Genomic DNA, 15,124 nt, shown 5'->3' with positions numbered 1-15,124 from the left:
CTGATGGTATCTTCACTTTTTCTGTATATTCTTTATTGAATTATTTTCAGAAACATTTTGAGAAGGGTGCTTAAAGGGTCAAAGTTGTATAACTGAGAGGAGACCTCCACATAGCCTTTAAAAGAATGCAGAGAACCAACTAGGGCTTCTGACTTAATGTCCAATCCTCGCCTTCTCGTGGTGCACCCAGTTGGGTATCTACCTGGATACTGAATGAACGAGGATGGGCTGACAATTTGGGATTTAGTCGACCAAATTGTATTGTTATTGGTTAAATCAAAAATAAAAAAAATGATGGTACAACATGACAAAATTTCATGCCGGCTGGGGTGTCGCCTGGTTAAACAAGGCACCCGTTGTTTTCGCCAGGGAACCAGGGCGAACAGCGAAAAGTCAACTACTGGAACAAATCTGAAAACACACCCCAACACAACATCACTAGAGTTAAAGATCGGTACTATCAACATAAGAAGCCTGAATGGCAAAGAAATGGAGCCAGTGGAGGAATTAGATAAGTACCAGATTGACATAATAGGGGTGACTGACACAAAAAAGACAAAAACTGGTGAGATCTTTCTGAGCAATAAATACAAAATGCTATGTATATATATACAAAATATATAAATACAAAATACAAAATGTCAGGCAATGACAATCAAGGAAAAGGAGTAGCCATAGTATTCAACACAAAATACGAGGCTAATCTTCTTGAATGGCAAGCAGTCTCAAATGGAGTAATGTGGTCAAATATGAGAATGGGGAACTGGACAATGAGACTTATTTGTGCCTATGGTCCCACAGAAGGTTTTACTAAGGTAGAAGTGGAGGAATTTTTTGAGGCTTTAGGAAAAGCAACTGCCACAATGAAAAAGAAAAAGTTGGTCCTTGTTGGGGATTTAATAGCAGAGTAATTGTCAGACATTCAAAAATATTTTGATAAAATTTGGAGAAAAGAGCGAAGCTAATAATAATGGCAAATACCTGTTGGATTTCTGCTCAGGATATGGACTGGTTATTACTAACATCATGTTCAAACATAAAAATGTGCACAAATTCACATGGAAAGAAGAGGCAAGGAATAAGAAAAGTCTCATTAACTATGTTATTGTTGATAGTGATGTTTTCTACCTGGTGCAGGACACCAGAGTGTACAGAGGATTTGAAATTGGAAGTGATCACTATTTAGTCTTGAGCGGGATAAAATTGAATTTCATATCGAAAAGAATAACATGTAAGAAAGTATTAAAGCGAATAAAAGTTGAGCAGCTCTCAGATGTGAACTGTAGACTAAAATACACAAAGATTACTGAAAAAAAAATGAAAGAGTTTGAGAACAGGAACCAAACCTTGGAGATTCAGTGGCAATTCTTGAAGAAAACTCTGATTGATTCAGCTAGAGAGGCATGTGGTGAAGTTGTCTGCAAGGATAGAAAAATCAGAACTCCATGGTGCACACAGGAAGTTAAAGAGACAGTGAAGGAAAAGAAGAAAGCATATCACAAGTTCCTGGCAAATAAGTCAGCTTGTGCTCTTAGAGAATACAGAGACAAATGTATGAAAGCTAAACACTGTAAAACTAGCTAAACAAAACTCATGAGAGGACTTTGGCAAGAACATAGAAAATAAATATCAAGAAGTGACATGATAACAGGAGAAAAAGATATCTTTGAAGTATAGAGTAATTACTTTGAAAGATTACTAAATGAAACAAGCAGTGATGACAGGACAGTGGTAAAAAACACTCACCAGGCATGCAGTCAGGAATACATATCATTACTTGAAGTAGAAAAAGCCATCAAAAGCCTGAAATGTGTAAAGGCAGCAGGAGTAGATGATATTTGACCAGAAATGCTCAAGTAGGGAGGTATTTAATGCCTTACAGTGGCTGCACTGCATAGTTCAGAAGGCCTGGACAGGGGGACGAATTCCCGATGATTGGAATAGAGCTCTTGTAGTACCCATATATAAAAAGGGAAATAAAACTGAATGTGAGAATTACAGAGGTATTTTTTACCTACTGAGTGTTCCTGGCAAGATTTAGGTGAGTATAGTTGAGAAACGGTTGAGAAGAATTGTGAAAGAAAAGCTTGGTGAAGAACAAGCTGGATTCAAGCTAAATAGAGGCTGTCAGGATCAGATCTTCACTTTATGAAAAATAATGGAGAAATAATGGAAATATAAGTACAGGAAGATGGTTTAATGTTAAATCTGGTGTGAGACAAGGATGTACATTATCCCCTCTGTTATTCATTATCTATATGGATCACATTATGAAGGAAAGTGGTATTAAACATGATATCAAAATTCACGCTGTTAATGTCAGCTCTTTGCTTTATGCGGACGATGTTATACTTCTAAATAAATCTGCTACATGTCTGCAAGATTCTCTGGTTGAATAACTGTTGTAATAGATATGGTATGAAGGTCAGCAATAAAAAGACAAAGACAATGAAAATAGGCAGAATCGTTGAAAATGTCAACTGCATTGTGAATGGAGAACCTCTGGAACAAGTAAAACATTTCAGCTACTTAGGCACGATTTTTAGTGAAGATGGTAAATTAAATATAGAAATAGACAACAGAACAAGCAGAGCTGGTATGGTAGGAAGTCAAATGAATAAATTCATATGAAATAAGAGAGAAATTAGTTGGAACACTAAATTATCTGTATACAAGACACTGTTCAAACCAGTTTTAACTTATGGATCTGAGAGCTGGGTCAGAAGTAAAACACTTGACCAAAGACTAGAAACCGCAGATATGAGAGTCCTGAGAAAGATCAAAGGCGTAAACAGATGGCATAAATGGCAATATCATATTAAAAATGAGGATATTAGGAAAGAACTTGACATTTTCAGCATTCAGGAATGTGTTAGCAGAGCTAATCTCAGGTGGTACGGTCACTTAAACAGAATGGGTGAGGAAAGATTAACAAAACAGTTGTTCTCTACCAGGTTGGCAGGAAAACGACCCAGAGGAAGATGAAGATATAGGTGGATTGATATGGTACAAAGTGCCTTAGACGATAGAAATTCTTTCATAGACGAAATTCTTTCTCTCATAGATCTTATTAAATAGCTTTACTAATATAGTAATGCTGTCACCTTCTAATAACTTTACTGTTTCTTCTGGTATTCTATCAGGGCCTAAGGCTTAACCATTTTTAGCTGAAGTTCAATGCATATTTTACCTCTGATCCTAGAATACATGCTCCTTCCATCTGTTCATAAGTATTTTCTGAGTTTTTGTCTGTTATTAGTAAAGAGTTTTGCATATTTCATCCATTCTTGTATTTTATCAGTATTTTTGGATATTATTTCTCCCTTTTTGTTTTAAAGGATACTTAAATTTTCTTAAATATACCTGATGTCTCTTTCTTTTTTTTCTTCTTCTTTTTTTTTTTTTTGTGTAGATTAAAATCTATCATGCTTTAACTGTAGAAATTCTATTTCTTTATATTTTTCATTCATCCAGATTAATTTTGCTTCTTTGATCTTGTCTTTAATTATATTCTGAACCTCTTTTTAATTTGTTATACTATGATTTTTATATGATCTGTGTTGATCCATGAGAGAAAGAATTTCATCAGTTATCCAAACTTTCGTTTTTCCTGCTATCTCAGGACACAAAGTATCTATATACAGGTAGGCCTTGACTTATGAAGATTCGCACTTACGACGGCCAAAATTATTATTATTAAAAATTCTCAAATTTAACTTTGCCACCAGTAATTTTTATTATTAAAAATTCTCTAATTTAACTTTACCACCAGCATATTCATACATACATACAGTATATCATATTGCTTTTGTATACGCATTGCAACGTCGCCATTAGTCGACAAGTAAAGCCTATCACCAGTAAGCAATAGCCGCTGCTATGATTCATCCACTTCTAACTTATCACAGCCTTTGACACGTTAGTTGCTAATTAGCAGTCGAAGTGTTAGTTTTTCTCTTGTTGCAATTTTTGTATCTTGTCGCAACCATATCATGTCCAGTAAGAGAAGTAAAACTACTGATGAAAATTCCAACATAAAAAAGAAGGTCAGGAAAGCTTTAAGTTTAGATGTTAAAATGAAGGTGATTAAAGCATATGACAAAGGAAAGAAAGTCGGTGAAATAGCACGAGAAGAAAAACCATCGCATTCAACTGTTTCAACAATCATAAAAGATTAATCGAGAATAATGGAGGCAGCTAAAGGGGCAGTTATTATGAAATGTACAATTTTAACGAAAAAAAAGAGAAGGGCCAATTCATGAAATGGAGAAACTTTTAATTATATGGATAGATGATGAAATCAACAAGAATGTTCCTCTCAGTTTGTTTACGATTCAAACAAAAGCACGCAGCCTATTTGACAATTTAAGGAAACAGAAGATAAATACAGCGAGCACACATTTAACGCTAGTAAAGGTTGGTTTTATTGATTCAAAAGCCGATTTAACTTACATAACATACATATAATGGGAAAAGCTGCTAGTTCCGATTTTAAAAGTGCCGAAATTTTCAAGAAAAATCTGAAAGAGATGATAAAAGATGAAGGATATTTGCTAGAGCAGATTTTTAACGTAGATGAAACCAGACTGTTCTGGAAAAGAATGCCAGAACGAACTTACATTCACAGAGAAGCTACATCGCCACCTGGTTTTAAGGCATTTAAAGATAGGATTACGCTTCTTCATGGAGGAAATGCTGCTGCTGGTTTTAAATTAAAACCATTTCTTGTTTACCGTTCACAAAACCCCAGAGCTTTGAAAAACATTGACAAGAATAAATTGCCGGTGTACTACAGGAGTAATCCTAAGGCTTGGATGACAATTATTTTATTCGAAGACTGGTTCTTAAATTGTTTTATTCCAGAAGTATGCCTACTGTCTTGGAAAAAACATTCCTTTTAAAATTCTATTGCTACTTGACAATGCTCCAGGACATCCTCTTTACATCGCCGATTTGAATGAAAATATAAATGTGATGTATCTACTGCTCAATACAACAACAGCTGTGATTCAGCCTATGGATCAAGGTTTGATTGCTACATTCAAGACATATTACCTGAAAACTACACTTTCTGAAGCAATAACAGCAATGGACAACGATGCTATAACATTGCACGAGTTTTGGAAAAATTACGATATTAAACAATGTATCCAGAATATTGCTTCATGGAAGGAAGTATCAGAACAATGTATGCGAGGAATTTGGAAGAAGTTACTACTGCAGGAGACACTCTAAGAGTACAATGAGCATAGTATGTTGGAACAAATTGGTGAAGAAATCATTGAAATTGCAAGAAAACTGGATTTAGAAATCAATATTACTGATATAGAAGAATTAGCAGATCATGAAGAAGGTGAACTGACTGATCAAGACTTGATTTTCAAAAATGAAAAAGTTGTAGGAGAAGAAAGGAATAATGAGGAAGACGAAGAAGAGAAATCGTTAAAAAAATTTACTGTGAAAAGGATTAGCTGAAGTATTTTCTAAACTAAATCAAGGACTTCAGCTACTCGAAAATTTGGATCAGGACACTGATCGCTTCACCAAAGGCGAAAAACAAATTCTAGAAGCAGTCAGGTGTTATCACGAAATATATGAAGAAAGAGAGGAAAAAACCCAACAGACAACATTAACCAATTTTCTTATTTCTACTCCCGATTGCGAGAAATAACTATATCATCCAAATAAGTGACAATTACTCACCTGTTTAATTAAAGAACACTATTAGTAAGTTTTTTTGTTTATGTTAACTAATATTTAAAGGAATTTCAAAGTAAAGTAAGTGCACTATTTTTGATATGCATTTATGTATTTTTTTCTTAAATTGTTCTTTCTTAATTTTGTATTTATGTTTATGTAAGTTTATACATTTTTCACCACTTTAAGTTATATAGAAACTTAATTTATGAAAATATAACAGAAATCAAACAAATCAAGAATTAACAAAAGTCCTCGACTTACGTCAGAATCGACTTACGACGGAGAGATTGGATCGTAACCCCGTCGTAAGTCAAGGACTACCTGTATTTCTCTATGAAGACAGATTTTAATTTGTCCCATGATTCATCAGCCCTTGTGACGTCATTGTTCTTGATAAGTGCTATCTCTTGATTCAGATCTTGACTCATTTTTTTCTTATCTCAGGGGTTTTTAACTTTCCTAGATCAAATTTTTTTGTTGATGTTTCTTAAGCATAGCTTTCAGTCTAAGTTTTAACTTTGTCACCAGTAGATTATGATCAGAAGCAACATCTGGACTAAGATAGGTTTTTGTGCTCTTTATGGAACTTTGAAATCGTTGATCCATTGTGCCTATTTTCATAATTTTGATCTTTTTATTGCTGATTTTCATGCTAAATTTGTTAAAGTTGTAATTCAATTTAGTCAGAGAATAATTTTCCTGCTTATTTTTTTGTTATAATCATCCAGTTTATTAGTGAAACGAATGGCATGTAACATTAACATTTCTCTAAATCCAGAGTAATTTATTAAAAAAGGGTGGCACACCATTTGGCAACTCCTATAGGTAGAGATGACCTGCTAATGCTTCTGCCTGCTAATGCTATCTCCACTCAGGCCTGGCTCCCACTGAAGAGACCTCAATAAAGGTCGAAACTAGTCTGGGTTGTGGCCCTTCCCTTAATGCATAACATTAGACATATCCGCAAGGAGATGTGTTTTGCATTATGGGAGATACTGAGATAGGAGTGTTGGTAGCTTGCTCCACCTTTGCAAGGAGTGCCCTGGTGTTGTACCACCCTACCCCAGTCCTGAAGATACTTTCAGGTGCAAACTTTGTTTGCACACACTTGGATAAAGGATTAAACTAAATTTATTAATATTTCTGTTTTTTCTCCTCTTTCGAAATCTTTCTATTTAGTAATACTGTAAAATTTCAGGATTCACCCAGTAGTTCCTTAATGGAACTAGTGAACAGTTTTTCCATCTAATAGATGGATTGCCATAAAAACCTAAACTGCACATCTACCATAGGCAACAGAAAAGTGAAGAAAAAAAACTTGTTATATTGAATTGGAATTGTTTTTCTATCTTCTTTTTTTTTTTGTGGGGGGGGGGGGGAGTGTAATCATCCAGTTTATTAGTAAAATAATTGACATATAGTGTTAACATTTCTTTTTCCCTCTTTCTGATCCTTTCTGTTTAAGTATTACTATGGAATTTCAGGATTCATCCAGTAGTTCCTTTATGGAGCATTTATAGTTTGATTATATTACTGGTGGGCAGGTTTTTATGGTAATCCCATCTAGTGGATGAACTATGCAAGACAGTCTTGAAGCCTGTTTTAATTTATGGTTGTGAGAACAGTTGATTAAAAGTCACAGATATGAGAATTATGAGAAAGAGTAGGGGATCGAACAGGTGACATCAGTGGCAGAATCATATTAAAACCAAGGATATTAGGAAAGAATATGATGTATTAGCATTCAGGAATGTGTAAGCAGAGTTAATCTCATGTGGTATGGTTAATTAAACAAAATGGGAGAGGAAAGCAAAACAATGTTTTATTGTTGCAGTGGCAGGAAAAAGACAAAGATCTAGGTAGATTGATTCAGTAAGAATCAGTAAGTAGTTCCTTAGAAGACCAAAATGTAAGATCTGACAATATGAGCGAGTCCTAAGAGGTAACAGATTAATTTGGAAGAAAATTGTCAATTGGAAGTTAGTAATGATGTAACCTTTCCATGTATCACTGTCATAATATTCTGTTTTTCCCCCCCTCCCCTTCCTTAGGATACATACACATCAGGAATTTGATGATTATGATAAATTTCATCATGTGATGTGAGACCACCTGTCTGTTTAATGGAGACTTGAAATGGCCCTCAAAAGTTCTGTATTTGATCTCTGGAGTAGGGTTTACTGATTATGTAAAAAAAAAAAAAAAAGTTAAAATAAAGAAATCCTTAGCATTTAGGCTAAGGATTTCTTTATTCTACATAATAGAACTAAAGTATTATAGATTTAACAACCTTTCATGAGTGGAATTACATTTTTTTTTTAAAGCACAATTTAACTATAAAATGTTTCAAACTGTGTTGTATGGTGGATTATAGTTATCTTCATTATTGAAACTCCCAGAACTGTTTTTTTTTCTCTCCTCTCCTTCATTATAATTCCATTTTATTGACAAACAGTTTTAAATGATGATAACACTAACTTTGTCATGTATCATCACTGTTAAAATTTTTCATTTTACTTGAACCATTTTAATGTCAAAAGTAGGTAAAACAAAATTGTTTGTAGTACATATGTTAGATGTGGTTTTTGATTCAAGCTGAAACACAATCATAGAAATCTTTTTATTTTTTACCTATAGTACTCTCTGTACTTGTTTGTTGATGTGGCATTTAAAGGAAAATATAAACTATATATATATATTTTTAAAACTGCAGAATTTTCTTCTGTTGGAGGGGGATAAAATCAGTGTCACCAAGTGATTGCTGCATTTCAATTTTGTATAAGGACAGTTTCCTAAGTCTGGTTGCTTAAGATTTCCTCCAGATAGATTTTCTAGATATTTTCCATCATTGCTGAACATGTTTTTTTTTTTTTTTTCTTTTGTTTTGATATATTTCTTAGCATGAATCCAGTTTGTCTGCACAGATGATAGTTATTTGTTAGCTTCTCTCGTAAACTGCATCGTCCCTCTTTTATGACTCCCACCCATGAAGGTCGTAAGCCTATAGTACATTGTGGGTAGTACCATGGATATGCAAACAATTTTGTATGTTTTTTCTTTCGTTTCTTTCTTTCTTTCTTTTTTTTTTTTTTTTTTTTACATAATTCAGAAACCCTGCTTTAGGGACCAAATATTGAACTTGTTCAAGCCACTTCAGTCCTCCAGTAAGCAAGGTGGTGTTCTATCACCGGATATGAAATTCATCTTCCACCTTAGGACAATCATAGACATCTATGCCCACAGTGGGATTCAAACCAACAGCTTATTGGTTGGTTAGATGATGTTTTTGACTTTAGTGAGGTCAGTGGTGCAAATTTGATTTTCAGCATTCCCATATCAAGCTTTCTATAGATCCTGTTAATGTTTTCAAAAGACTTCTGAGTACTTTCTTTTAGCTCCAGTGCACCCTTCAGTTTGTCATTTTACAATGTGACAGTCATGTCACAAGTTTGAATAGTCATAGTCCAGCAATCTGTGTAATGTGCAATCAATCAATAACACTATTAAAACTTCCTCCACAGTGTTTAAAATGAGTTTATCTTTTACCTATTTTTAATTATTTTTTTAACACTTTTCAAGTTTGGTGCCATCGACAACATATAACTTGCCTAATGATTTTACTTAGCAGACATTTCCACACAATTTCCTAATTCACCTTGGTGATGGTGCTGGCTGAAGTGAGTTATAGGCTTTCATTGTGCTTGTTTTGTGTTTATCTAGTTTTTGTATATGAGAGCGGGAAGTATTTTAAACTACTGCTTAAATATTTAAAAAAGAGGGAGAGAGAAATTTTATATGAACATATTGCCTATGAAAATAAACATGCCTAATGTTATTCAGCTTATTTAATGACACTTTTGTGATTTTATTCCCTTCTTTAAAATGTAGTGCAGTACAATTGAATGTGCTGAAACATTCTTCACTTAAAATTTATCTAACTATAATTTAAGTATGAAATTATTTTTTTACAGTTGGTTTTGTGGAAAGATATCAAGAAAAGAAGCTGAAAAAATGCTTCTTTTGCCATCTAATCCACGTGGTACCTTTCTTATAAGGAACAGTGAACAAACATCAGGTATTCATATTATTGATTTTTCATTGTGACATTAGTTTTTGTTGCTACATTCAGTCACATTCACTGAGATTTTGTCAGTAATGAGAAGTAGGGCAAATTTTTTCAACATTTTTGATAATGTTTCTTATTTCATGTAGTCCCTATGAGCTCTCTTGTAGAGAGCTCATAGGGACTACATGAAAGCTATTGTAAATTTTCTTTCAAATAGCATTGTAAGTAGTATGTTATAGTGAGTGTGCTATAATAGTGTTTGCAGTTGTGAGGATCAACTATAACAAGTTGCAATTAGTCAAGTCAAAAGGCAATAAAAAAGAAAGAGCTATGCATAAGTATTGCTAACTTAACAGTAATCATTGTTAAGATAAATAGCAGTTAATGCTATAGAATCAAAGAAAGAGAGATTTTTCCTTATTGACCCAACAATTAGTTGATGACTATGATGGAGTAAAGTGTTTGCTAGGTTACAAGTAAAAATCTATAGTAAACCATAATAGGCTAAAAGGAAATACAACTTCAGAAGTAAGTCATCTTTATATAAATAACCAGCCAGGCTGAGTGGAAAGAGTGGCTATTGTCAAAACAAGTCTGATTTTTGGCTCTGGCTGGATTACTGCTAGGGGATGTTGTTATTGTTTTCCTGCTTACCTACTGAGAATGATCATTCTTTCTTTTTGGGGTGTTGGCTGTTACCTAAACAGCCAACACCCCAAAATTCACTTCACAGTAGAAAAAGAATCAAATAACTGTTTACCATTTCTTGACACATTAGTCACCCGCCTTTCAGATGGATCACTATCTTTTTCTATTTACAGGAAGCCTACACACACAGGAAGATACCTACATAAACAATCACATCATCATCCAGTCCAACAGTACGGCATTTTAAAAACACTGACACACAGAGCCAGAGCCATTTGTTCTAACGATACAGCTCTGACCACTGAACTCCAGTACCTGCGCCATACGTTTTTAGCCAACGGCTACAATCCCTACAAAATAGAAAAAATACTACATAGGCCCATTACTTTGCCCCCCCCTAATACACAAGAATACAACATGACCATTTCTATTCCCTATATCAGAGGTACATCGGAAAAGATAGCCAAAGTATTGGTGAAACATGGCCTTCGCACCACCTTCAAGCCTCATGTCAAGTTGGCAACTCTGATCCGCTCACCAAAGGATAAACTTCACCCTTTAGCACACCCAGGAGTGTATGAAGTTCCATGTGACTGTGACTTGGCCTATTATGGGCAAACAGGAAGATCAGTGAACATCCGCCTGGAAGAACATGAAAGATACATTCGCTACTATTACTATGGCAAGTCGGGACTGGCAGACCACGCTTTGGACACTCCTTCACACAGGATTAGATGGAGAAAAACGAATGTGCTATTTAGGAGTCGTTATAGATCTGAAAGACTATTTTTTGAGTCAGCAATGGCTTTGAAGAATTCTCCCAACCTTAACAAATATGGTTGCATTAATTTGCCAAAAATTTGGGAGACGGTTATCCTAAGAAAAACTCCTGGATAACTGCTGCTTTTTTTTTTTTTTTTTTTTTTTTTCTCTCGTTAGAGGGCGCCAAAAATAGGACTTTAGATCTTTTGTCTTTCTGCAATTATATTGTTTCACTCACTGTCGCGTTTACATGTGTGTTGTGCTCTGATGATGCTGATTTGAAAATCAGCGAAATATTAGTGTTAATAAAACATCCTTGTTGATAAAAGTGTTTGTGGTGTTGTTAATACCGTGAAAAAATAAGTAATGAATAACCAGCAACGCCTAAGCTTATCAGTTAGATTATCAGCTAATAAGTTAATACATACTAATTAGTTTCTTATTATTCTGTGTTGTGAATCAGTACTGTTAAACTAGCAGTTAAAAGTACAGTATGACAAATATATTGTTTGTTAGTTGAGTTAGCCTATCTTACGATGAATCTGTTGAAGGTGTCTGGTAATAATAACATAATCTGTCAGGCTATTTCTCTCAGAAATTTGGGGGTTTTCATGCCACATACAGGTAAATTGGATGAGAACACATGCAAATTAACAAAAAAAATGTGCTATTAAGGGGTGCTTAAGGGTTAAAGCTGTATAACTGAGAAGAGACATCCACATAGCCTTTAAAGGGGAATGTGCAGAACCGACCAGGGCTTCTGACCTAATGTCCAATCCTCACCTTATCATGGTGCACCCTGTTAGTTATACACCTGGATACTGAATGAACGAGGATGGGCTAGAAATTTGGGATTTAGCTGACCAAATTATATTCTTATTGGCTTAAACCACAATATAAATGATGGTACAATATGACAAAATTTCATGCCCGTTGGGGCATCCCCCAGTTAAACAAGGCCCCCAATGTTTTCGCCAGAGAACCAGGACAAACAGCGAAAAGTCAGCTACTGGAACAAATCCTAAAACACACCCAACCCAACATCACCAGAGTTCAAGATTGTACTATCAACATAAGAAGCCTGAATGGCAAAGAAATGGAGCTAGCTGAGGAATTGGATAAGTACCAGATAGACATAATAGGGGTGACTGAAACAAAAAAGAACAAAAACTGGTGCGATTTTTCTGAGCAATAAATACAAACTGTTATATTCAGGCAATGACAATCAAGGAGTAGCCATAGTATTTAACACTAAATACGAGGGTAATCTTCTTGAATGACAGGCAATATCAAGTAAAGTGATGTGGACAAATATCAGAATGGGGAACTGGACAATGAGACTTATTTTTGCCTGTGGTCCCACAGAAAGTTCTACTGAGGTAGAAGTTCTCTATTCTATGTTCACTGGGCATCTACAGATGCCGTATGGTCACTCCGATGCTCAGTGATATGCCACACTAGCCCTCGCCATATAGTCTTGTTGTTTGCTTTTCTGGTGGCCTCAACTCTCTGAAGATAAGTCACTCCACACACACACCATCCATCTCATCGATGGTCTACCCCTTCCTCTTTTTCCAGGAACTTTACCTTCTATTACTGTTCTGAGAAGTCCCCCTTCTAGCCTTTCTATGTATCCAAAATATTTTAACTTCTGTGAATATCCTTAAGGAGCCTTAAAGTTCTACTGATCTTTTCTAACACCCATTCATTTGTACGCCTTTCAGTATATATCCTCAACAGCCTTCTGTAACACCACATCTCAAAAGCAGATATCCATTTCTTATCTGACTTCTTTAGGTTCCAAGTCTCACATCCATAAGTTGCTGTTGGAAAAACATCTGCATCCAAAATCCTCAACTTTGTTCCCATGGAGATATAGCCATCCTTCCAGATTTTAGACAGGTCTCTGACTGTTGTTTTAGCCATTCCTAACCTTCTTTTGACATCTGAACAGCAATTCTTCACATTAATAATGGATCCCAGGTACTCAAACTTGCTGACTTCCTCAGTTCGTTCTCCATTAAGGCACACTTGTTTCTCAAGAGCTTCTCTGTTTGTATTTCCTTTCAGAGCCATAATCTTTGTCTTACTAGGATTGTGTTGAAGTCCTCTGTTATTATTGATCTTGTTAACTTTGTCAAGAATTAGTCCTAGTTCTGCCAAGTCATTAGAAAGGAGTATTGTATTATCAGCATTCCTCAGATTACTGATCAATCTACCTCCTATCCTAATTCCTGTTTAGTATCTATGCCGAGGACATCACGCATGATACTAAACAAGTGAGGAGAAAGTAAACATCCTTGCCTAACTCCTTTTTCAACTTGAAGTCAGTCAGTCAAACCAACACCTGTTCTTACCCTGACTTCTTGCTCCCTATATAGTTGGCTATCAACCTGATAGTGTGTTAAAGAAAACCCATTCTTTTCATTACTTCCCACAGTTTCACATGCTCAACACAGTTAAAAGCTTTAGAGTAGTCTAAGAAACACATTAGCAGAGGGAGTCTGAATTCTTTATATTTTTCTATGATCTGTCTAAGGTAAAGGATCTGATCCTATTTAGCACGATCTTCAATAAAATTTTGCTTTCATGAGATATTAAACTAATAGTTCTATAGTTCTTGCACGCCTTCATATCACCTTTCTTATGTAGTGGTATGAAAACTGATTTCTTCCAGTCTCTAGGCCATGATCCTATCTCTCATATCCTTGTAATCAATCTATGAAACACTCTTGTCCCTCCATCCTCTGTGGCCTTAATTAACTCTGCTGGGATTTCATCTGCACTTGGGGCCTTATTGCTGTTAAGCTTAACTGCTCTTTCAACTTCATGCTTAAGTGGAGGAGGTTCCAAATCAAAATTTTCCTGGTGAGAGGGGCCACACATTTTCTTTATCCACTCTGCTCTACAGTTCCTCACAGTATTCTTTCCATCTGTTTTTGATTTCCAACTCTTCTGTTAGTAATGCTCCATTCCTGTCTTTGATGACATTCAATTTAGGCTTAAACTTGCGCTTTAATCAAAAACTAAATAAAATATTCTTTTATAATTGTGCCTCCTCAGCTGGAACTCTAGTTTTTCACATTTACTATAAAGGTAGAAGTGGTGTAATTTTTTTGAGAGTTTAGAGAAAGCAACCGATACAATGAAAAATGAAAAGTTGATCCTTGTTGGGGTTTTAAATATCAGAGTAGAAAATGATTGTCAGACATAAAAATATTTTGGGAAAATTTAGAGAAAAGAGCATAGCTAATAATAATGGCAAATACCTGTTGGATTTCTACTCAAAACATGGACTGGTTATTACTAACACAATGTTCCAACATAAAAATGTGCACAAATTCACATGGAGAGAAGAGGCAAGGAATAAGAGAAAAGTCTCATTGACTATGTTATTGTTGATAGCGATCTTTTCTCCCTGGTGCATGACACTAGAGTGTACAGAGGATTTGAAAATGGAAGTGATCACTATTTAGTCTTGAGCAGGATAAAATTGAATTTCATATTGAAAGAAGAACATGTAAGAAAGTTTTAAAGCAGCTCTCAGATGTGAACTGTAGACTAATATACACAAACATTGTTCAAGAAAAAGATGAAAGAGTTTGAGAACAGGAACCAAACCGTGGAGATTCATTGGCAAGCGCTAAAGAAAACATTTATTATAATTCAGGCACAGAGGCATATGGTGAGGTTGTCTGTAAAGATAGAAAAATCAGAACTCCATGGTGGATACAGGAAGTTAAAGAGGCAGTGAAGGAAAATAAGAAACATTATCAAAAGTTCCTGGCAAATAAGTCAGCGTGTGGTCTTAGAGAATACAGAGACAAATTAAAAAAAGCTAAACAGAAGTCGTGGGAAGACTTTGGTAAGAACATAGAAAATAAATATCAAGAAGATGACAAGATATTCTGGAGGTTGTTGAAGAAGCTCAGAAATGGAGATAAGAAT

The 15,124-nt window shown here is 35.1% G+C and overlaps 1 protein-coding gene across 1 annotated transcript in view; it reads left to right on the top strand.

The window, feature by feature from the left end:
* The window catches only part of LOC150095215 (tyrosine-protein kinase Fyn-like), a 269,513-nt gene that overhangs the window by 108,939 nt on the left and 145,450 nt on the right, over window positions 1-15,124 (top strand). The window contains exon 7 of the mRNA XM_090410832.1: window positions 9,672-9,775. Within this exon, the coding sequence (XP_090266958.1) occupies window positions 9,672-9,775 (104 nt within the window). The remainder of the gene's footprint in view (window positions 1-9,671; window positions 9,776-15,124) is intronic.

This window comes from Typopeltis vanoorti, chromosome 20 (genome assembly GCF_054136105.1).
Source record: "Typopeltis vanoorti isolate ZY-2024b chromosome 20, IOZ_Tvanoo_1.0, whole genome shotgun sequence".
NCBI lineage: Eukaryota > Metazoa > Arthropoda > Arachnida > Uropygi > Thelyphonidae > Typopeltis > Typopeltis vanoorti.
The sequence above is the reverse complement of the archived record's forward strand: the minus strand, read 5'-3'. Positions and strand labels throughout refer to the sequence as shown.